Source organism: Acanthochromis polyacanthus, chromosome 19 (genome assembly GCF_021347895.1).
Source record: "Acanthochromis polyacanthus isolate Apoly-LR-REF ecotype Palm Island chromosome 19, KAUST_Apoly_ChrSc, whole genome shotgun sequence".
NCBI lineage: Eukaryota > Metazoa > Chordata > Actinopteri > Pomacentridae > Acanthochromis > Acanthochromis polyacanthus.
In genome coordinates, this window is record NC_067131.1 from 5,579,124 (window position 1) to 5,603,831 (window position 24,708).

Here is a 24,708-nt window from a genome sequence, read left to right on the forward strand (position 1 = left end):
GGCCTTCTGCTGGATCACCGGTTGATATGTTTGAAGAAATCAGATGAATCAGGACAGCTGTTATCACTCACCAGGTAAAAATGATTTATGCTTCAGATATCAGCTTTTTGTGTTGGTTCAGAATTTATTCAGGCTAATAAAGCTGAAAGTAGAGAATTCAGAGTTTTGTGGAACATTTAGTTCATCTACAGATGATGGATGTAATTTTTCCCCATTTGATTGCTTGAAAAGTAGATTTCCTTTGGTTTTCTACAGTTCTATTGGAAATTAATCTACTGTTGATGGAATAATCAGCTCAAGAGACCATTTGAAGTTTAATTTTTAAACATAAAAACTGAACTGGATCATTCTTACACCTAGCCTAGCCGCGCTAGACAACCCACAGCAACGAATTTAATTCTCTGCCAGGGTGGGTCTAGTTACCCTCCATAAGGCTCGAGGTTGGATGCTCCTAAAACTGGTCGGACGAATCACCATGAAGTGTAGAGTCAGAAGGCGGGCGTAACTAAGTGACGACAGAGGCGCGACGATTCTGACAGAAACAACCGGAAACAACTAGCCTAGCCGCGCTAGACAACCCACGGCAACGAATTTAATTCTCTGCCAGGGTCGACAACAAAAACGACAACAGTCGTTGAGCTCCATTAGCACCGACTCTGAATAATCTTTCTGTTATCATGTCTGTAATATACTTGAGCTTCACCCATTGGCTGTATAAATAAGGCTTCACCGAACTCCCGCATCCTCTGATTTCCGGCGCTCTAGGAGCCTATTCGTTGCGCTGATTGGTTGTATACCTACCCAATTGCTGCAGAGTGATTTGATAGACAACCTTTTAGCCCGCCTCCCTCCCTGTCGAGCGTCCCTAGACCCTTGCGTCTTCAGAACATGGGTCTAGCGCAGCTAGGCTATCTTACACCCAGAACACACAAAAAAATTAACAAAAATTAGAATAAACTGGACAAACGCTGACTTGAAACTTGCGTCTTACAGATATTTTCACATTTTCTACAGTTTCTTCTCCGGTTTTTAGATGTTAAAGTGTTCCACCATGTTTTTATGTAGTTTATTATGTGGATCAGAGTCACTAGTTGTCAAGACATTATTCATTTATTGGGGAGAAAGTCAAAATTCTTGAATTGATGATTCTTAAAACTAAATATTTTCTGGTTTCTTTCCTCCTCTATGTCAGAAAATGGAATGTTTTTGTAATGTGGACAAAAAAAATAACATCTGAGGATGTCATCTTTGGATCTGAGTGACATTTTTCACCATTTTCTGTCATTAATCGATAATTTCAGTCCAGCAGCAGCTGATTAAACCCTGAATCCTATTGGATTCTAACTACATCTCTGCAGAGACTAATCATCCTCCATTATCAGCAGCAGAGAAGCTCATTTTAGCTGTTAAAACAACCTACAAACTGCATCAATCCCGGTATTTTTCCTCAAACAAACCACAGGAGAAGCTCAGCCATTTAACATTTGTTTTGGTTCAACAAGGTTCCACATGGGGGAGACATGCTCCTCCTCACAGCTACAACACCCTTTTTTCTGTTGGGAAGGAGAGAAAAAAGTGTAGAAATTCATAAATATTTCCTCTTTGGGGAAGTCTTACAGAAACCCAGAGCTGTGTGGAGTCTGAGCAGAGACAAACTTCCAGAGGTGGACGGGAAAAAAAGAAAGAAGTAATTTCAGGAGAATCATGAGATCAGAGCGACGGGAAAACACCTCAGCTGTTTGTCAACTCTGCCATGGATTCGTCCTCTGAGGGCCCAGCGAGGACGTAAAGCAGCGACGGACGGAGGAGGAGGAAGCAGTAGAAAGCTCGGCTGGAGGAGGAAAAGCCAGTAAGTGGGAGAAGCAGAGGCAGAGAGAAGGTGGGGGAGTGGAGGAGCGAGGAGCCCCGTTCTTCCAAAAAACAAGAAGAAGAAGGAGTGATAAAGTCATGGGGCTTTGTGCTGTTCTGATCATCTGCCTCTCCCAGGCTGAGCTGGCCAGAGTCTGGGCTCAGGAGCTCCAAGGTAAGACCTCAAACATCCACATTTTATAGACACGACTTCAAATAGTCACATTTTATAGACACGACGGCTGAATTTCTGCTGCGTCTGGAAACCTCTGAAATATTACCTGACCTAAATTCTTTGCAGAAAGTCTGGCAGCTGCATGCTTCAAGTGTTTTTGGTTGCTCGTTTAAAGTCTCTACAGATGTGCATGATGCTTGAAAATCGGCATTTACTCCGGTCCTGTACTTTTGTGCTTCTTTCCGTCCAGCTGATGTTCTCTACATCACCTGTAGTCTGTCATTCTCTGCATGTATGTATTTCGGTTCTCCTTGGAGATGCATTATTTTTAGCCAGCCCCCGTTCTTCTGCTGCTCCTCCTCCAACTATCAGAGCTGCTCCACTTTCTCCTCTCCTGTGGTCCCAGATCCTCTGATCGGAGGCCGAACGCTGCGACGCATCCTCCCAACACAAACCCACCATAAGAATCCCGTCTGGGCAGCAGAAACCCACTCTGGGCCTCTTTTAACTCACTTTAACAGCTTCACATTAGTGGACTAACAGGTAGCGCTGGACCACTCAGATTCAGGCGTTCTGATCCAGATCTCTTTCTCAAAGCAGCTAACGCTCCGGCAGAGTTGCATAAAATTGTCTGGCCTTGTTTCCTCGGAGGTCAGGACCGTAAAGACCTCCATCATCTGCCACCGATAAGCGTTCAGCAAAGTCAAAAGTTCAGACATTCAGCAGAAATTAACAGGTTTGGGTTCGGGTGCTAACCCCGACTGCGCTCTTTAATTGCTTTTCTTGTTTTTAGAAGAAAAGTTTGGGGTCACTTAGAAATGTCCTTATTTCTGAAAGAAAAGCATTTTTTTTCCAAATGAATATAACGTTAAATGAATCATAAATGCAGTCCAGACAGAAACACTCAAGCTAAAGACCTTAAAAGTGAACTTCAATGCAATATTTAGTAAATGTGCTCAGTTACTTTACTGACTCCCACAATAACAGCAGAATCTCAACATGTCACATCCCAAGTTTTTCAATTTGAGCAGAAATTTGTCACTTCTCAGATAAAAACCACACAGCATGATGACTTTTGACTGGATTTTAACACAACTTGAGCTTTTTAAAAATGCCAGAAGCTTGCAAAATTACACTACCGTTCAAAAGTTTGAGGTCACTTAGAAATGTCCTTATCGTTTTGGAAAGAAAAGCATTAATTAATCCAGTCTAGACATTGTTAATGTGCTAAATGACTGTTCTAGCTGGAAACGGCTGATTTTTAATGGACTATCTCCATAGGGGTACAGAGGAACATTTCCAGCAACCATCACTCCTGTGTTCTAATGCTACATTGTGTTAGCTAATGCTGTTGAAAGGCTCATTGATGGTTAGAAAACCCTTGTGCAGTTATGTTAGCACGTGGATAAAAGTGTGAGTTTTCATGGAAAACATGGAATTGCCCGTTTGACCCCAAACTTTAGAACGGTATTACAGATGTAAACTAAGGCTAGAGACTGTATTGTATTTATTTTTATGAGGCGGTTTCTTATTTTAGAGTACTTTTCTGGGCTGTTTCTTTTGCATTTTTTACAGTGTATTGTACAGATTTGGTTGGTAGCAGGTTATATGTACTCAGATGTAATCAGATTACAAGAAGTAGGTGACTAATGCAAACAGATTACATTTGATAAACTGTGTAATTAGATTGGTGAAAGATTACATGATTAGATTGTGATTACATCTTTTTCGTGATCACAGTAAGTTTCCAGTTGTGCTAACGGTGATAGAAGTCGTGTTTATTTCTGTTTTTCAGCTCTGATTCATTTCTCTTCCTTTTTATTTACGCTGACAATCAAAGACGTGATTTGAACGAATCAGAAAGTTTATTTCCACAGTAGGAAAGTTTCCGGGTGTAAAAACCCAACGGTGACCCAAAACAGGTCAAAGGGGGCCAGTAAATCCTCCAACTCCCAACCAAATAAATTAATTGATTGTCAGAGAATCACTGGACCCCCAGCTCTCAGCTCTCCGTCTAACAGGTCTGGTTCTACAGCCTGGTGGGGTCTGACCCACCGTTCTGAAGAACATTTAAGCTGGTATTCGAGGAAAATTCACCTAGCTTCTAACTGCCTCCATCCAGATGCCTAATCCTGCTTCCTCTGATAATTAATTTAACTGAGTAGCCACTTTTGAATGGTTAAATTAACTACCAGTCACGTCTGTTAACGGCAGCTTTTCCTCTCATGGGTTTGGCACTTGGTAAGTTGCTAGGTTAAAGTTTAGAGGTTAGGAAAAAAAACAAGATGTTTATAATAGGCCACCCATGGCCCCAAAGACTAGTAACCTTTCAGAACCTTTTTTAGATGTAATGCACACAATAATCTGACTTCTTACCACCAGAGAAAATATTCATAATTAATCATTGTGATAGGGATAAAGTGAATTTCCAATCTGTTAACTTTAATTGCAGGAAAAATGTTTATTATAGTATCTTAGCAAAGGCAAAGCAATAGCACTTAATCATCAGAATTACTCAAACATCACTATTCCTTCAACTGCTTAACATGACTCATAAGAGGAACTCTGCTTTCATAAAAGAGAAGTAATAATCACCCAGATTACATAATTTGGAGGGGAGAGCAGCCGGCTATTGCCGCAGTCGACGGCTCACCTGAAACCCGACAAGCCTTTGACATTCGCCGGGTTCCAGGGGGAAGTGAACGGGGGTCCGGACCAGATTTAGATCTGCCTGTATCCAATTTGGTTGTTTGGGCCAGTAAAAACTTTGATAATCCATTCTGGTGTTGTTTCTCACGGGGAAGATAGAGTTTAGTAATGTTCCTTCAGTCAGTATTATTTTTAGATCACAGTTCCATAATCCTCAAACAGCTCAGAAAATTTCATAAAGCATAAGTTCCCCTTTTTCGTCAAATCTACCAAAAACACTGGTTTCCTATGGTAACCAAAAACATCCCTTTTCACAGTGAGCTGCTGTTCTGACCTGGTTACTTCTTAAACAAATATTATCAAGACAACCTTTCAAAAATGATCAAACCATCACTTTTTACAGTGAGACACGCTTCTGATTTTTACACCGTTTCAAAATTAAGGAATATAAGAAATAGACACTTGGTTAGTTCAAACTCATTCATGAGGTCAAATCACAGGTTATAATATCACAATGTTCCCTTATTTAGCTGTTGTACTGTCAGAGTCTCCCCCTTGTGGCTGATTCTGGGATCTCATATCTCCATGCTTCACAACACGGGATGCTAACAGTCAAAGAGATCCGAGAGCCTGAGTGAGTTCAGGTGTCACCTGTAGGGCTGCAGACAAACAAAGAAGATCTGGATTGACTGGGGACGGCGGAGACGGCCCGAATATTCGGATCCGTTCGTGTGGTTTGTGCAGCGGCGCGGCGGCGGCGGAGACGGCCCGAATAGTCAGATCCGTTCGTCTGGTCTCCCGGGTCCACATATTTGGATACCAAAATTGATATCCGGATAGTGCCGTAGCGAACGAATATTCAGATATTCGGGTCCAGCCCTACTACAGAAATGTTCCACAGAGCACCGAATGCACTCAGTCTCCTGGCTAAATGACCTCAAAATCAACAAAAAAAAGCTCAAATTTGCAGCTTTTTAAAAATCATTTGAACCTAAATTATTTTATACAGAAATGATGCCAACAGATCAAATCTTAGACCATATCAGCCGGTGATCACAGCACAAGAACTACTGAACAATAAAACGTGTCGTTAGTCTGGAGCTGACTGAGAAATGTTCAGGAAACGTTAAATGACTTCTCCACGTTTTACATCGAGGTCAAAGTAATGCTTACTAATTTTTACATTATTTGTTGCGTTTGTGGGTACATCTATTTTAAATAGACGCATTCCATGGTGCCATGATTTCATCCATCAGTAATGATACGACGACTGAGCAGCCTTGGAGGTGGACTGTGCTCTCTGAGTGGTTTTTTAGTTTATAAATGCAGCATTTGTTTATTAGGTATTGATGATCAGAAATCACGACAACATAGAAAGTGTCCATTAAAATTTCATCCAAATCTGTTAGTCCATTTTGGAGTAATGTTGCAAAAAAACAGACATATAAACGTAACTACACCGATCATCACATCCTCTACCAGTCAAAGTTCTGGACACACCTTCTCATTTAATGCTTTTTACTTATTTGTATTATTTTCTACATTGCAGATTAACACTTCTTTTATTTTTACAATATAATTCCATCTGTTTTCTTTTATAGTTTTAATGTCTTCAGTATTAATCTACAATGTAGAAAATAATTAAAGAAAACCAGTGAACAAGAAAAAGGTGTGTCCAGACCTTTGACTGGTGGTGTAATAATCTGAGTTAAATGACTGCAGAAACTCCAAACAATCGGAGCAGACAGATCGTTAGCTGGCTGTTAAAATCAGCTCCAAATAAAACAGAAAATATCTGAGGCAGCTCATCCCTCACATCCAACACTTCCTGAACTCTGATCGATTAGTCCAAGTCGGTAAAAATAGCACATTTCTGTCCTTCCTCCTCCTCCTGATCGGTCCAGCTGCCAGGGTTTCTGATGGTGTGTTGTGGTTACTGCCGTTCTCCTCCCAGGCTATAAGCTGCTGTAACACAATAAAACCAGCGCTAACACAGCTAGCGGTGACCTCAAAGTGATTTCTGCTCCACTAATGATTCCTGATGCCAGAAATCTGCAGGTGCTTCACTAATCCCCGTCCTGACAGAAACAGAGTCTCATGTGAGCGCTTCGGGGTCGAGGCTTTGTTTGTATCTCCAGACTTCATCGTGTCTCCTCTGCTGTGTTTGGACGCTGAACAATGGTTTGGTTCTGATGCTGACCTTTTGTTCTCGGAGGACGAGGCCTGCAGATTTTTCTCTTTTCCTGATGGATCCTCACCTCAAAATGTTGTACGTTTACGGAGAAACAGACTGGATCCATCTGAACACACTGGTAGAACATTCAGCTTTTATCTTTAGCTATCCGTTTGTGCCTCTAAAGAGTGAATGATTTATGTCAACAAATAGTTGTAGTTTTGTAGAAGCAGTAAAAGGCCGCTGTGCTACGGAAAAGAAATGGAGAGCAGGAGATGGGTGAATAGAAACGGGAGCGTGGGACCCGATAAAGGGATGAATGAAGACAATCCATAGAGCTTTAAGGCCGTGTCCTAGTTTGATGTGACTCCAACACCCACTAGATTTACTGAGGTGGATGCTGCAATGCAGATATCAGAGGAGGCAGAAACAACGAACCGGAGCTGAACTAATTATTCTATTATTATTATTAACCGGTCGATCGCTTTCTCCATTAATAATGAGACACAGATAGAAGAATGCAGCAGTTTAGCAGAATAAAGTGAATAAGTTTGATTAAATGTCCTGATTTTTGGCTTAGATTTGGTTCATTTTCACGATAAAACCGAACGTCACACATGATTAGTTCAAGGACCCTTCGGAAAGATTAAAGTTTGATGGTTTTTTTTATTTTTACAGATTTTTTTTTGCTATAAATAGTCTAATTCTGGCGATAAAAAAACAAACATGCTTTTTAAACCCACTAAAGAAGGTTGTTGTTCAGAAGTTTAATAATTTTTTGGGTGTTCTTGAGAATAAAGCAATTTTGAAGAAATATCCAGATTTTTAGCTTTGGTTTGAATAATTTTTACAATGAAACCAAACGTCACACATGATTAGTTCAAAGACCACTGGAAAGATTAAAGTCTAATGATTTTTCTGTATTTTTTTTACAGTGTTTTACAATGACATTTTTTTACTGATGTCTCTGCATTTTTGCACTATACACTTTATTGCTGTAACATGCAAAGTTCCCCCAGTGTGGGAATAACAGAGGCTTATTTTAGCTTAGCTTAGCATAAAGACTGAAAATGAAGGGAAACCGTTAGCATGGCAGTGTTCTGTGAAATATCTTGTTTTGCTTTTTTGCAGAGTGGGATATATGGAATCGCTTTGGATAAAAGCATCCATTAAATTAAATCAGTCTGGTCGACAAAATCCCAGAAAATAAACACTCAGTGATGTTTTTAAATGTCCTCTTTAGTCAAAACTGAAAGATTTCCATTTTTATGTCATAGAAATGTGAAGAAACCAGAAAATATTCACATCTCTGAAGCCAAAATTTGAGAATGTGGACTTTTTTTATTCTTAAAAAATAACCAAATCTACAGAAAATGTTGCTTAAATGCATCACCTAAAAAACCTCTGATGTGTTTGTTGATCAAACCCAACAAGCCTTTAGGATTCCAGGTTTTATTCTGCACTCTACATATGAGGGATTAAAGAGCAGGAGCATCCGTCTTTCTGCAGATCCACAGATGCAAAGTGACACCCTAACGGCAGGAACAATCTAAATTTAGAGGTCTGTCAGGATCCTTTTCATGCACGTTTACAGTCGATCCATGCTGATTTGTCACATCTGTCACGTTGGGAGTTTCGTTCTTCCTTCAAACCTCGCCGTGTTTTTCTGCACATTCCCACTGCAGCGTCCACATGTGTCTGCCAGATCTGATGCTACGAGGTCGGCTCATGTCCTGACGCGAAGCCCGGCCCCCTCTTGAACTCTTTTTAGCCCCATTTTGTTGGAAGTTCATCCAGGCCCACATGCAGCCAGTTAGAGGTTCGAGATGTTCCAGGAAAGAAAACAAGTTTGACACCGAGGAGGAAGTTTGTCGAGCAGAGATCTGAAAGTGACCCATAAAGTTTAACGGTGGTCCTCCTCGTCTTTTCCCTCCTCAGCTGTTTGGTGGTGATGATGATGATGATGAGAGTCAATCTGACCTAGTTAGGGGCCTCTAGTTGTGAAGCTGAGGAAATAACTTCCACTGCAGCGTAATCAAACAGGATTCCTCATTAGAACAATCTCCCCTGAGTTTGTGATAACCTCTCTTCCTTTCTGTCCCATTTCATCTCTTAAGTCTATTTTTTTGTTTCTTTATCACGGTGTTTGACCTCAAACAATAGAAAACGTCTCTATCAGAATCTTTATGCGTTGTGTTAAGGTGTAACGTTCTAATCTTACAGTAAACCGTATCTAACAGCAGAAGAAACAGGAAGTCAGTGCATCTGGCCTATAAACAGTCAGGTGGATAACCTGCTGTAGAACCATAATTAGCTGTGCACACATGATTTTTGCATCGGCATGTTCATTAGGAGGCATTTCAGATGCTGATAGATAGATTTATTTATCTTTGGGCACAGCTAGGCTACCTCTTCCCCTTATTTCCAGTCTTTATGCTATCCTAAGCTAAAATAAGCCTTTATTAATCCCACAGTGAGGCAGCAAAGGGGTCACCATTAGCAAAAAAAACCCTAAACATAGTAAAGAAACATACATGAGCAATCCTACCAGCTGCTGCAAATAGCTTCATATTTATGGTAAAAATAAAAATCCTGTAGTTAAGTCTCTGAAAGAGAGTAAAAATTGATATTTCCATAAATATTGCACTGTTTTGTCCTCTTTCTGAACGCCTAAATATACAAGCAAGTTTGAAAGCATGTTATGGTCATTATCAGCTTTCTGACAGTCCTTGAACGCATCACGCGACACACGTCCTATCGGGAAAAATAATGAATAATAATTGTAATATTGAATCAAAACGATTTTACGTCTCGTTCATGAATAAAACCATTTATACAAAATGCAGGAACATTCTGTGTTCCTCATCAGATCTTTGAAGATGTGATTCACTGCGACCAACAGTCACAAAAACTCTGAGTTCTCAGATGAAGTGCAGGCAGTGTTTCCACAGAGCAGAGAGAATAAAACGTCTCAGATCGATTGAATAAATGCAGCATGGCTCGAAAAATTGTTGGAGATACATCCAGCATGCTGAAACATCTTTCTACAGCTGATGAACAAAGCAGGAAAAAAAACAAAAGCCTCTGTGCAGTTTGTAAAAGTGAATATATCCTCTACAGGATGCATGGAAACAAGTGTTCAAGGGTCAGTAACACCTGTGGACAAGTTTTTTTTTGTTTGTTTTTAATTTCTGCAAAATAGATAATCAACTAAATTAAACTTTACTTTTTTTCAGTTTTATTATTTATGGTATTACAACTTTCATTCCTCACACACACAAAAAAAAAAAAAGAATTATGAGTTCTCTCCGCTTCTAATCGTGGTTGTTCAGTTTCTGGAGCTAAAAACAGCCAGAGACTGTGAGTAAAAAGTCAAAAACTAACTAACCAACAGTCCAAACACTGAGCAGTGAATTCTGGACTCCATCTTAGATATTTATGTTTGAGCACAACTGCAAAAAGCCAAAAGTATGCAGAAACCAAAATATAATGTCTATACTGTTGCAGACATCTCGTTCACTCCACTGGTAGGAGTTTGGAACTTAAGTTGAATTCACCTTCAGCCATAACAGCAGTAAGAAGAAGTAAAGTTCTCCCACAGCAACCTGGAAAAAGTATTTCTGAACCGCTGTCCTGCTGAAGGCCAAATACAGAGCTATTGTCTAAAATACCATCAATGTGGGCACTTTAACCGGAACAGACTGAGAAATGCCAATAAAAATACCTCCAAACCAAAGCTAGAAATAAATATGTGGACATGATGGAGCGTCCTGACATAGTTCTGGTCATACGTAGTAAACGTACTTTTAAAAACGAGGAGAAACACCAACTGTCTTTCTCAACATGTTCACAACACGTTGTCACTTAATAGCTCATTACAGCTCCCAGAAAAGCGCGACAGAAAACTGGATTCTGTCCTCGGTTTGAGTAGGAAAAAGCTTCGCCCTGCAGAAACGCTGAGCATCAGTTAAAAAGTCTAAACATCCATCTACGATCTGTTGAGCAGATGTCACCGAAGCCCACACAGACGTAGGAGGAAGAGCTGAAGATGTGCAAACGGAGGGATTATTGGAGCAGAGAGCGGCGCTGGCGGCTTCAGCGTCAGTCGATCAGCAGCCAGAACACAGCCGGCCACATCACCGCTTTAACATGCGCAAATTAAAACTAAATCATGACAGCGTTTCCGTGTGACAGATGTAAAGATCTCCTGAACGTGGAGCTCAGTTCTTCTGCTAATGATCCAGATTACAGCAACAAGTAAAAAGCAGATGTGGCCACCAAGTTCACAGACTAAACTCTTCAAGTTCCTTTTAGCTGCAGCTTTTCATGAGATCATTTTAACAGATTTGTAAATGTAGGAGATTTCAATGATCATGTTTTTCCTCACAAACACCTAAAGAAACGATTAAACGTCCAAACGAAATTTGTCAGTGACTTTGAAAGGCAGGTTATTTTTAAATCACCAAAATTAGACAATTTTTCATCATAACAAACTGTAAAAACTGAAAAAGTCATCAGATTTTATTCTGTCCAATGGTCCTTGAACTAATCATGTCGGATGTTTGGTTTCATCTGGAAAATTCACTAAATCTAAGTTTAAAATTAGGATGATTCATCAAAATCACTTTAATCTCAAAAGCACTCAAACAAATGATTAAACCTCTGAACAACCAAGTTCTTCAGTGGGTTTGAATGTCATGTTTTTGTTTGTAAATTGCCAAAATTAGACAATTTATCACAGCAAAAAACTGGAAAAAAACACAAAAATTGCTGGATTTTCAAGTTTCACTTGAACTAATCTTGTGTGATTTTCACTTTAGTGAAAAAAATTAACATCATTAACAACTAAAATCAGGAGCTTTTATCAAAATCAAGTTATTCTGCATCTCTCATTTTAAAAAAATTGTCAAAAAATAAACCGTTTGGAGTCATGAGATTCTTTAAAAAAAATTAAATTCTGCGCTCCTCATTACATTTCAGAAGTTATTACTGACTAAACTGGGACCAACAGTTACTTGACAAAAATTCAGGAACTTTCCAAATGAACTGCAGGCTGTGTTCACACAGAGCAGACATTAGACAAGCATAGCAATATATTTAAAATGTAGGTAGTTCATTATCTGTAGCGTGACATTTTCTGCGGTATTTGAAACTCCTGATGGGACTTAAATAAAACATCTTTTTTCCCTTTTCAAAGATTTATTGGACTACAGCTGCACACCTCTGAGTTTTTCTCCTTCTCGTCGTGGTTGTTCTGTTTCCATAGAGCTGCGGGACTTTATAATACAGTAATAAATGAGCCAGACAGTGAGTAAAAACACGACAGGAGCAAATAAACACCCAGAAACTGTCTGGACTTCGGAGGGTTAATCAGTAAAAGTCTGGAATTTAGAGTTTCCTGTTTTATGAGCTGAATCCAGTCGGCCTCAAACTGACGGTCGATAACAGGTGAAGAGTTACAAGAAAAATCATCGTGACCCTGCAGAGTTCAACAGACATCTGCTGCTTTGTGGGTTTCTGAAAGGATCTTCAGGCATTCAGTCACCATAATGCCGTCTTGTTCCAGATGCTCGGACTGTCCTGGATGGAGACCAGTCCAGCTTCCACAGAACCAGGACAGAACAGCAGATCCCACAGAAACACCGAGAAGCTCGTAATGCTCAGACCGAAGGAGGAGGAGGAGGAGGAGGAGGAGGAGTGGATATCAGCACTCTGCCGGACAACATGACTCGCATCGTGGTGAGATTATTTACACTTTATTAAACCCTTCTTATAGTCACTGCTGCTGTCAGGCCTCCTGTTGTCATTTAAAGCTAATAATGAAAAACAACTAAAGCAGGGAAAACTAATTAATTAACTGCTGGTTTTAATGTAATCATTAGCATATGTACACTACTGTTCAAACATTTGGGGTCACCCAGACAATTCCATGTTTTCCATGAAAACTCACACTTTTATCCATGTGCTAACATAACTGCACAAGGGTTTTCTAACCATCAATGAGCCTTTCAACAGCATTAGCTAACACAATGTAGCATTAGAACACAGGAGTGATGGTTGCTGGAAATGTTCCTCTGTACCCCTATGGAGATATTCCATTAATAATCAGCCGTTTCCAGCTAGAACAGTCATTTACCGCATTAACAACGTCTACACTGGATTTATCACTCATTTAATGTTATTGCCATTGAAAAAAAAAAGCTTTTCTTTCAAAAATAAGGACATTTCTAAGAGACCGGTAGTTTATACTAACCAAGACGGCAGAAAATGTGTTGATGTTGTGGTTGGAAGTTTTAAACAGCTTTCTTTTAATTTTATGAATCAATGACACAAAATGAAGTTGGCAGACATCATTCCTGATGTAGCTGCTTTAAATGAAGTCATGTGACAGAAGCTACTCCATTATTGTAGATTACTATCCAGTACTGTAGATTATTATCCATTATTGTAGATTATTATCAAGTATCGTAGAATATTATCCACTTGGGCCACCATTGGGCTATCATAGCACACTGTAGCTCATCTACACAATTACTCTGACCAGAACTTGTTAAGCTTCACAGGAGACTTTGTCATGGTGGCCATTTACCAGCTAAACTCCTGTTCTCAGCCTGAGTGACTGTCTCGGCTCACTATAGTACTAAAAGGGCACCACCTGGTGGTACAACCCAGTACTACAGCTGTACATTTTCTCACATGAATGCCCATCATCTTCTGCTTTATCAGTTCATTTCTACTGGATGAATAATTAACAGGAATTTGCACCCCAGTAGATCAGGTGCAGTATCTGGTCGAGCCAATAGGTAGAGCGTCTTATGATTTAACGATGGAGGTACAGGTGCTGATAGCGGGTGAATTAAACCAGCACACCTCCATTGTTTCTAACTGTCCTGTTGATAATTCTGCAGCATCAGGTTATAAAAGGTGTTTCTCAGCTGACAGCTTAATGAGGTGATAGTAGTAAAATACGGTAGCAGCTTGTGGTTGAGGTTTTCCCAACCAGATAATATCTCCTTCAGACGTCTTTCTGCAGGGTTTATGTCTTTGACGTGTGAGCTGAGCAGCCCAAGAGAGTGATTTTACCATCTCAGATAAACTAATTCATATTTTCACAAGAAATAAGATAAAGTTTGAGAAATGTGTAAAGAAAATATTGCTGAGCAGCTGAGTGTGTATCTGAGTGTTTCGGTGAGGATTCTCTGGTGTCTCAGGTTCTGGACTTGTCTCTCACTTTATTAAAACCCAAATAAATTCTGTTGTTCGTTTTTTTTTTGTTTTTTTCTCTCTCCCACAATTCAAATTGAAAACAGACGAGGTCCTCGTCCTGCCAACTTACAGTGTTTGTCTAAGCGTCAGTGCGTGCACGTGCGTGTGCGCTGGTGAATGACTCACTTGGACAGATCACCAGTATCCCGTTGTACTGCTGCTGCTCTTTCTGATCCCCATTTCCACAGACCTTCCACCTCCCGTCCAGCCGGAGTCTCTTCCATGAATCCGTCAGCTGTGAGGGAAACTAAATGATTATTCTGCCCACCTAGAAACCCCTCCTCCTCCACAACATGCAGGCCGGTGTCAGGCAGCAAAGATGGAGGCAGAAAGTGGGTCATTGCTGTATATGGAGCAGCCGGAGAGGTTGTGAGAAGCTGCATTTAACTGCTCCACTTTCCGAGCCACCAACTAAACCCCAGAACCATTGCTCTCTGTCACCTTCAGCTGTGGCGTTCATTAATAACGCCGTCAGGAGATCTGAGCGCTTGTTGTCAAAGAATGACGTGTAAACAGCTCCCTCCAGTGGAGCTCTGTGGGCGGAAGTAGGAACAGAAAATCCCCCAACGCCCTCATGAGAATAGAACAGAAGATTTTCAAAAGTTTGGGGTCACCCAGACAATTCCATGTTTTCTATGAAAACTCCCACTTTTGTTCATGTGCTAACATACCTGCACAAGGGTTTTCTAGTCATCAATTAGCATTTCAACACCATTAGCTAACACAATTAACGATGGAGGTACAGGTGCTGATAGCGGGTGAATTAAACCAGCACACCTCCCTGGATTCTAACTGTCCTGTTGATAATTCTGCAGCATCAGGTTATAAAAGGTGTTTCTCAGCTGACAGCTTAATGAGGTGATCATAGTAAAATACAGTAGCAGCATGTGGTTGAGGCTTTCCCAACCAGATAATATCCTTCAGATTTTACATCTTTGACATGTGAGCTGAGCAACCCAAGAAAGTGGTTTTACCATCTCAGATGAACTAATTTCAATATTTTTCACAAGGAATATGTTAAAGTTTGAGAAAAGCGCAAAGAAAATATTGCTTTCTTCCCTCCTGACCCTTTGAGGTGTGCAGACATCCAACAATGGAACCAATCGATCGACCCAGATCCTCTCTGGGTCACACTTGTCATGACAAAATAGCTGAAAGAAAGTAAATCAGACGTTCTAGTCAAAGTACTATTAATGCAGTGCAGTGATTTCATGATGGCATTGCTGAAATAATGAAAGAATCCCTCTAAAGTCAGAAATAAGCATCTAAACAAGACCCATCTATTAGAAACTCTCCTTAAAGATGATGATAATAGCTGTATTTATATAGCAGCGTGTATAAAATGCTCTGACAAACAAACCAAAGAAAAGAAAGTCAGACAATGTTGAAAAGAAAGTCAACCAGATTCACTACAAATGTCTCCTTCAGTTTTCCTCCTTTGTGCTCTGGAACAGATAAAGAGCTCTACTGGTGCAAATAATACAAACAAGTCAGACACAGATCTGGAAAACATCCATGAAGGACCTTAGAAGTAATCAGAGGAATCTTAAAATTTGTCCTAAAGCTCGCACAGAGAGATGAGTCTCAGTGTTTTTCAGCTCAGAAACTTTCTGCACGTCATCAATGTGAATTTGAAGCTTTTCATTTTACAGCAATAAAAATTAAACACTAAACGGTTAAAGTCGTTCAGTGAAACTACACGGAAAGCAACGACAACGCAAAAAGGGAGTCCTGATAAGAACATGAGTCCATAAAGGGTTTTCCTAACAGAGGAAGATACGCTGAGCACCGAGGAGCACTTTAACAAAACTGTATATAACTGTAATAAAACTGTTTTTCTTGAACTGAATACGGCATTTTGGTCCTTTTATTGCTCTTTATGATGTAGTTGGATTGATGGTAAATCTTTAACTAACTGCATTTCTTTACTTTTTTCTTTATGTTTAGCCTTACTGGTATTCTGTTGTTCAGTGAGTCTTCTCTTTTTGACTCGTCTTTGAACCACTTTATAAACTCTGGTGGTAAATAAATAACCCTATTATTATTATTATTAGTCTTCAGGACAGACAGAACAAACTTCTCTTACATATTCTTGGTTATTGGGGTGCTACCCATAAAAATGAGGACAGTTACGACAGCGGCACTTCTCTGAAAAAGATTTTCGACTATAATTGCAAAACTTCTCCTCATTAGGAACTACTGAATAAAACTCAGCATGGACCCTCAGCCTGACTGGTACCGTAAATATCAGACCGTAATACTCGGTCTGAACTCCGTCAGTGTGAATAATGTCCTGGTGAACGGTTTCTCTCAGGAGGACTCCCAGAGGTACTACAGATGGCAGAGCTTCGGTCCAGCAGACGGATGGACTGAGAACTTGTGGGTGGATCTGAACAATCTGCATAAAAGCCAAGTCCGGATCCACGGCATCCTGTCCAACACTCACCGACAGGCCGCGGTAAAACCACCGTTCATACACACACCAGTAAAAACATCCGATTTACACACACCTGTATCTGACATTTCTCTGCTTCTCAGAGGGTGGCGCTGTCCTTCGACTTCCCGTTTTATGGACACTACCTGAGACAAATCATCGTAGCGACTGGAGGTGAGTCTCACTTCATCTGATTCTACAGCAGCTCTAATCTACTTTAAAGCCTAAATATCTACCAGCGTGTTGAAGGAGACTCTGTCCTTCCCCGGGAGAATATTCAGGCTTACCAGGCGATAAGAAACCTAATTAATTGTAAACGATTTCGCTGTTAATCTGTTTTAATTGCTTACAGCCTTACTGTAAATGTCCTAAATCCCAATTTCTTTATCTAAAGAAAATGTGCCTTAATTCTCCGAAGGCCAAAACTGGTTGGCAGCTAAAATTAGACTATTTACCAGAGCAAGAAACCGTGAAAACAAAAAGGATCATCGGAGTTTTAGCTTTCCTTGAACATATTGTGCGACGCATCGAGGAAAAATAACTTCAAATTGTGATATTTCATTTTAAAAAGTGTCAAAAAGACAGTCTGCATCAGATTCCTGCACAAAGTGTTGCGCTTCTCATCGCAAATCAGCAACAATCACATGAGAAAGTGAACCACAGGACATGATAACATCTGAAACTGACCTAACATAAAACCTACTGGATGAATAAAACAAATGCAGCATGGTTCAGAGACAGTGAACAGAGGAGCATGTTGTTGGAGATACATTCAGCGTGGTGAAGCAGTTGATGTGCAGAGTCATGGGAAAGACGCAGAGTTGGCAGAGGTTGAAGAAATGGAAACTTTAAAATAAGTAGAGCCACTAATTTTGTTCCCATTACTGGTAGCCAATACAGAATTTCACATTTTTGTTTGTTTGTTTTTTAAATAATTTATGGCATCATAATTTGAAACTGTAAACAGAGAAGCAAACTGTTGAAGATACATTCAGCATGGTGAAACATCTTTCTACAGCTGACGAACAGAGCAGAGAGAAAAACTATGTCAAGGTTGTAATAATGTAAAATTTTAAGTATCTACAGATATTTCTGCCTTCTCTCCTTCTAGTTGTGCTGTTTTCATCAAGGTGCTACAAAAATGGGGTTGAAGGGGTTAAAAAGAGTCACTTATTTGTTGCATGAAAGCAGTCTCACAGCTGTTAGTTTGGATTCATGGAAGACTTGGTCGCTGGTCATGTTTTGCCACCTCTGTTCTCACGCAACTGAAATAAAACCCTCAGACTGAGACGTAAACCAACGATAAAACCAGATGATCTCACAGAACAGGTTGAATGCTCCACTGCTGTTGAACAAATGAGTCTAAATCTGCAGAAACCAGGTCTGAAGCATCTTGTTTACTAGATTTTCTGGCCTTTTCTGCTCAGGGTTCATCTTCATGGGTGAAATCACTCATCGAATGCTGACTGCCACTCAGTACATCGCTCCCCTCATGGCCAACTTTGACCCCAGCTTCTCCAAGAACTCCACGGTGAGGTACTCGGACAACGGTACGTAGGAGTTTATCAGGGGAATCTGTGATGTTTAGGAGCTCCTGGTTATCTCTGACTGGTAATCTGTTGATCTGTCTTCAGGTAATCTGTTTGTGGTTCAGTGGGACAAAGTGAGGCTAAAAGATCGAGAGGCTGAAGGACCTTTTACCTTCCAGGCGGCTCTCCACAAAAACGGAACCATAGTTTTCAACTACAGAGAAGTAATTTATCTGACTTCAACCAGTCCTCAGCTTCATGTCAGGCTGAGAAACTTTACAACAAACTCTGTCGTTCTGTTCCAGGTCCCTGTTCCAGTGGAGAAAATTAATTCCACCGAGCATCCGGTGAAAGTGGGACTGTCTGACGCTTTCATGGCTTCTCTCTCCTCCTCACAGCTCTCAGGTCAGTTTTAATGAACTAAGAAAAGTGGTTATCTGCTTCAGAAGGGACTTTAAAACCTCTGGAAGCTCAGCGCTCCCAAAAGGATAAAAAAATCCAAACCAAATGAGTCATTTCTAGGAGAAAAACTTAGTTTCTATCCAGTTTTATATTCAGGCAGCGAATAAATGTGACGGCTCCAAACAGGATTAATGGGAGAAAAAGCACAGAAATACAGAAATCTGTTTTGAGTTGTTCTCTAATTTCTGCTGAGATATTGGATGATTCTATTTAAATGGAACCATGTGAGAAGGTCAGATGGTAAATCACTGTTTGGTGGAGCCATTCACTCAGTCTGACTACAAACCGCTGTTTGGATGCAGACACAGAGGTTGTTGTATTTTAAAAGCTTGATATTTAATCCACTATATGAAATATGAATCTAATCATAAACGCAATAGAGTAGAAAGTTAAGTACTTTAAAACATCAATGCAATGCTTGTAAATGTACTCAGTTACTGTAATTATTGACTCCAACAACGGCAGAATCTCAGCATTTCGCCTCCCAAGTTTTTCAACCATAAAACACGGTGACTTTTGATTGGATTTTTACACAACTTGAGTTTTTTTAAAATGTCAGAATCGAATTTGTCTACCAATGGAATAAGGGGAATGGAGCTTTTGCTCTCAGCCAAACTAATATGACTAGCCAATGGGAAGTAGAGTGGGTGTCCAGGACGGTTATTTCTGTTGCACAGTCACTTCCGCTTTGATTAATTGCCTGAAAAATCGATAGAATACTCGATTACTAAAATAATCGATAGTGCAGCCCTAGTTCTAATGCTACATTGTGATAGCTAATGGTGTTGAAAGGCTCATTGATGATTAGAAAACCCTCGTGCAGTTATGTTACTAATATTCCCTACTTGTGTTGAAGATTCGAAGCAGCGTACCATCTATGAATACCACCGCGTGGAGATAGACACCACAAAGATCGTCAACAGATCTGCGTTTGAGTTCATACCTTTACCCAGTAAGTATCGTCACACTCTGGTCTTTAAATGCCAGTTTAATCTCCATAGTCACTCCTCTAAATACAGACTTCTGTTGATCCGATTCCTCCAGCTTGTCTTCAGCACACTTCCTGTGATCTCTGCCTGACGTCCAACCTGACCACCGGCTGTGGATGGTGCAACACTCTGCAGCGGTAACCTCACATTCACTTTATCCTCGTTAGAAAGAAGCCCGGGACAATCTGGCTCATCTCATTTAGTTTGTCTGCGTGTTTCAGATGTTCTGACGGCATCGACCGGCACAGACAGGAGTGGCTGGACTATAACTGCCCTGAAGAGGTGAGAATCTCAACCGGTTTCTACAACAGAGACGTGAGCAGCCGTTTCATCAGTTTCTTCTTGTATTAACTCAGGCTAAAGGCACGTGTGAGGACTACAACCCGGTTCTACCTGAAGGATCCGTGAGCTCGTTCAACCACTCGTCTCCAGGTCCAACACCTTCTTCAGCCGTGTCTGAAGACCAGCCGGTCACTCGGGGTGAGGAGAATAAAGCTTTAACTCTGTGGAAGTTTGACTGACGAATAATATGATTGGGTTGACAGAGATCTCCAGTTCAGCGATCAGAACTGAACCGTTAGGAGAGATGTGAGGTTAGGTTTGACTGACCACAGCCGATAAAGATCATTTTGGCTCCTGGAACTCGGCTCGGATCCGGTTCATTTATTATTCCTGTCAGAAATCACAACACTGCACTCCACTAGTTAATTACTAAGATCTGGAAAACATGGCAGCGCTGCTAAGAAGGATTGACACGGGGCAAGGAATACAGTAGTTAGACGACCTGGAAAGTTTTAAGCAAACTTCCATCAAGAGAATAAGATATATGGCTTAGTAGTGGCTAATGATTCAACAGTGCATTCTTCGTTTTTTGTTGATGCTTGTTCACTTTGGATTTTTACCTTTTCCTCTGGCAGATGTGGTCTCTTCTGAAGTAATACAACATATAACCCCAGCGTGTTCTCCTTTCAGATTTACAGACGGGTCCTCCGAACCATAAAGGCATCACGGAGAACACGGCCATCATAGCGGGGGTGGTGGCTGCTCTGATTCTGCTGGTAGCTCTGACTTTACTGGCCGTTTACTACATCAACACTCATCCAACAGTAGCTCCACCGTTCTACCTCATGCAGGTCAGAAAACAACCCAGCTCTCCATATGTTCAGGTTTCTCCTGCTGCCCGCTTCATTTATTAACTCTTTTCTGAGGTTTACAGCGCCGCTCCAACAACTACTGGCCCTCTATGATAAAACAACCCAGCTCTCTGTATGTTCATATCCTGTCTTTAATTATTTACCCACTGGTTTCTGTGGTTTGCAGCGCCGCTCCAACAACTACTGGCCGTCTATGAAGTTCCGTAACCAGGGCTGCCACTCCAGCTACGCCGAGGTGGAGCTGGGAGGTCACGAAAAGGAAGGATTCATCGAAGCTGAGCAGTGCTGCTGAGGACCAGAAGGAGAGGAGACGGATGGACATTTGTGACCTTTGTGGCTGGACAGTGTTCATGTAGCTGCTCCTGTAGCTCTGCCAGCTTTGTCCTTTGCTGTTTGCCTTCACACGGGGGGATTAGAAGGTGTCCAAAACCCACCGGTGCAGGGAGATGTCAGGGAACGAACGAGCCTCCTACTGCAGACCATGTACAGCTCAACTATGTGTTTCTGTTTTAATCCATCTCACAGAGTTTTGTTTGTTTGTTTCATGAAACTTCCACGCAGCAGCGACTGGTTGATAAAATGTTCTACTACACGGACTTCACTACGCAGATATCTAGCTCTATAATGATAGCGATTATTCTGGATGCGTTTTAGCCTTTCTGTTTAAATGTCTTCTAATAAAAGCTGGTGGTGAGTGTTGGCTGTAGTCTGGTGTGGTGAAGAACTGAAAATAATCGGAACATATCAAGAATAAGAAGCCTGACGCTTTCAGGTGAGTTTCAGAGAAAATCATTTCAAATTATTTTATTTGCCAGAGCTGCAACAATTATTAAAATACTCAATTAGTCGTCAGCTGTTAAATTAGATGTATGGTTGAATGAATCAATTCTGTTGAGTGATTCATCAGTTTCGGGTGATTTCTAAGGAAAATTTCCTGGTTTTAGTCCTTCTGTCCTGCACCAACTGACTGGTTGTCAACTTGCAAATTAATCTGCAACCATTTCAGCAGTCTATTGTTTGGTTTGAGCAGTATTTTTAAGGGAAAAAACATCTAAATTCTCTGATTCCAGTCTCATAAACGTGGATATTTTCAGATTTTTTCGTCCTCTATCACAGTAAACTGAATATCTCCAGATTGTGGACAAAACAAGACATTTGAGGAAGTTAATCTGAGCTTTGGCAAACACTGATTGATTTATTTTTATTTATTTTTTTATTTTTTTACAATTTTAGACTCAACAACTAAGCAATTAATTGGGGAAATTATCAACAATGAAAATAATCATAAGCTCCAGCCATATTATTCACATGCTACATTAAAACTTCAGGTTAAGACTCTCTAACATTATATAGGACACAAATTAGCTTGACGAAACTGAATATTAAAGTGTGGAGCCTACATTTATATATATATATATATAATGCTAATTTCCCTGACTCATTTATATATTACATGCTGGTTACTTTAAAGATTTAAAATAGTACCCGCAGAGGTACAGGTGGGATATTAGATGTGTATTTAGCATTTTAAATTAGTAATTCTATATTATATATTCATTTTTGAGGGAAAATTTGCCCTTCTACCAAGTTAAACTGTGCAAAAACGGGCAAAAATTGAAAATTATTTTCTTGTTGGTGACATAATACCATTTTTTGATCTTCATTCTGTCCACAACTAAGGTAATCAGGTAGTTGATTAGGAATATCTTTATCACTGAAGTGTCTTGGCAGGATGTAGGTAAAAAGAAAATAACTTATTCAAGTTTATGTTCTTTTATTTTAAAAAAAAAGTAAAGCTCAAAAGCAGAAGGATGACAAACAGTCACTAAGAAGGACTCAGAAATAAAAAGCTACATTCAGCTCAGCCACATGATGGAGCCAGAAGAAATTTAACAACTCAAACACTGAAAGACAGAAATATGTTCATCCACAAAACAGAAACTGCAGCTTTTAAACTGACATTAACAGAAAATGCAGGTTTTTAACAGGCAGACAAACACCACATGGAGGCACATTAGCTGTTTTCAGCCAGCTTAACTATTAGTAAACTTCCCAGAACCAGTAATATAAAATAGTTTCTAGATTATTAACTTAAGAAAGAAGAAGGTTAAAGACGTTTATCACAGCTTGTAGGCTACCATTTAGCAATATGGGGCCTAATGAGCTGGAATTAGCAGAACACAAACTACGCACTAAAGTGGCCCAAAATGATCAAATTATCCTAAATAATGACTTAAAACACGTATTAAGCGGAGTATATGACTTACAGTTGGATGGGCGGATGCTGACAGGATAAATGAAGGGAAAAACACCAGTTCTGGAACATTACTTTAGCTAAAGTTTAGTAGAAAGTTTGATTTAATGTCTTCCATCAGGTGGAGTATACCATTCTGAAGAGGATGGGGGGGGGTATCAGACAGGTGGAGCATACCCATGGTGCTGACCGTTGTGGATGTTACAAATTTCCATTTTGGTTCACACCTAAACTGTTCCCCTAAAATATCAAATTTTTCGCTGGTCCTGATGTGTGTGCAAATTTTCATGCATTTTTGAATAGTTTTAGGCCTTCAAATTTGCAAAAAGTGATAAAAGAAAAGTGACAAGAAAAAGAAAACAAAGGGTTTCAATGGAGTCTTCCCACTTTCAGTGCTCGGACACAAGCAATGAGCTCATAGGAGCCACGGCTATTGGTTGAGCTTCATGATAGCGTTTCGTAATTTTACCTCTGTCGCCGTGTTTGTATAAAATGAAAGCGTTTAAGCATAATTACATTGATTAGAAAAGAGGGGGCACCCGGATTTGAACCGGGGACCTCTTGATCTGCAGTCAAATGCTCTACCACTGAGCTATACCCCCGATGCATTATGAGGGGAGACGGCTGTGTTTTTAAAGAGGAATGAAGTACATTTTATCGTTACTCTGAGTGTTCTATTTATTAAATACCGTCGATATAGAACAAATATTATTGCTTATTATTAGTTTTTAACCATAATGACGCTTTCAACGACGTTTACAGTGAAAACAAGATGGCAGCTGTAATTCGTCATGGACACCGGCAGAGGGAGCAAGCTGCATTCAGACGTATTTGTAATACTATAAACTACAAAAAACAGCTTTAACTTGGTGTTTTTATACTTATTGTTGTTTTTGCCTTTTAAAATGACAGCTTTACGGTCAGAAATGCGTCTACAGGGCCTGTTATTTTAGGTTTTATTACTTTATGTTGTGTGCCGGTGCCTTTTAAGGTTAAACGTATTCTCCCTGAGGCTGCCTTCAAGTGCTGCACAGAAAGCAGGAATTACTAACTTCTATCTATAAAATAACAGCTGTCTTCACTGTGTAGTTGCGGTTTTATCTCAAGTTATGAATAATGTCAGATAAACACAAAATCTCGATTCTGGATGATTTTGTGTCTGATTTGGCCTTGATATTAAGACAAAAATAAACAAAAAACAGAAATAAGGAGCTATTAAACTACACAATCACTATAATAACATTAATAATAGACACTTTCACTATAGAGGACCTTTTTTTTTTACAAATGTAGAAAGTGTCAAAAGTCATTAGAAAATCAGAAAATAGATTGACTTAAAAATTAGGGAAAAACAAAAAAATCATAAAAACTGATCACAGTGCATTAATAAAAAAGAAAATATACTAAAAAAGAGGGGCATTAAACAAAGCAATTCAAAAAACTTTCATTAAAATACACCTTTCTTCATTATTTGTAATTTATTCTGCACGCAAAGAACATTTTCAACTTTATTATAAATCCAGGGATTTGTAGATTGTTCATTAATTTAGAAGAACTGATTTATTACTGACTTGAAAGAGGCAAAAATGTACATTTAAAGAAGTTAATTTCACAAACAAAACACACAAAAGCTTCTAAAAACTCTGAATAAATAAGAAAAGTTGATCTACGGGAGAATAAATATTTATAAGAAACAAAAAATGCCTAAAAGCTGCACTAAATCTCTTCATAATTCACTATTATTGTCAGATAAAATAGGATTTTAAATTGTTGTT

At 39.8% G+C, this 24,708-nt stretch overlaps 2 protein-coding genes and 1 non-coding gene across 3 annotated transcripts in view; 1 reads left to right on the forward strand and 2 right to left on the reverse strand.

The window, feature by feature from the left end:
* tectb (tectorin beta) overlaps nt 1-14,690 on the reverse strand; it is a 34,446-nt gene extending 19,756 nt beyond the window's left edge. Inside the window, exon 1 of the mRNA XM_051939497.1 lies at nt 14,238-14,690. The gene's annotated coding sequence lies outside the window, so the exon portion shown is untranslated. The remainder of the gene's footprint in view (nt 1-14,237) is intronic.
* Nucleotides 1,547-21,378, forward strand: LOC110965643 (plexin domain-containing protein 1-like). Its single transcript, XM_022214763.2, has 13 exons — nt 1,547-2,023; nt 12,412-12,584; nt 16,426-16,569; nt 16,650-16,719; nt 17,973-18,095; nt 18,180-18,298; nt 18,380-18,479; nt 19,393-19,488; nt 19,581-19,662; nt 19,747-19,807; nt 19,882-20,005; nt 20,498-20,658; nt 20,846-21,378. The coding sequence occupies exons 1-13, from the start codon at nt 1,948-1,950 to the stop codon at nt 20,969-20,971; spliced, it is 1,455 nt and encodes a 484-aa protein (XP_022070455.2). The 5' UTR covers nt 1,547-1,947; the 3' UTR covers nt 20,972-21,378.
* Nucleotides 21,379-23,463: 2,085 nt separating this feature from the next.
* On the reverse strand, nt 23,464-23,535 carry trnac-gca (transfer RNA cysteine (anticodon GCA)). The gene has a single exon. It is a non-coding gene; the product is annotated as a tRNA-Cys (tRNA).
* Between the last annotated feature and the right edge of the window lie 1,173 nt (nt 23,536-24,708).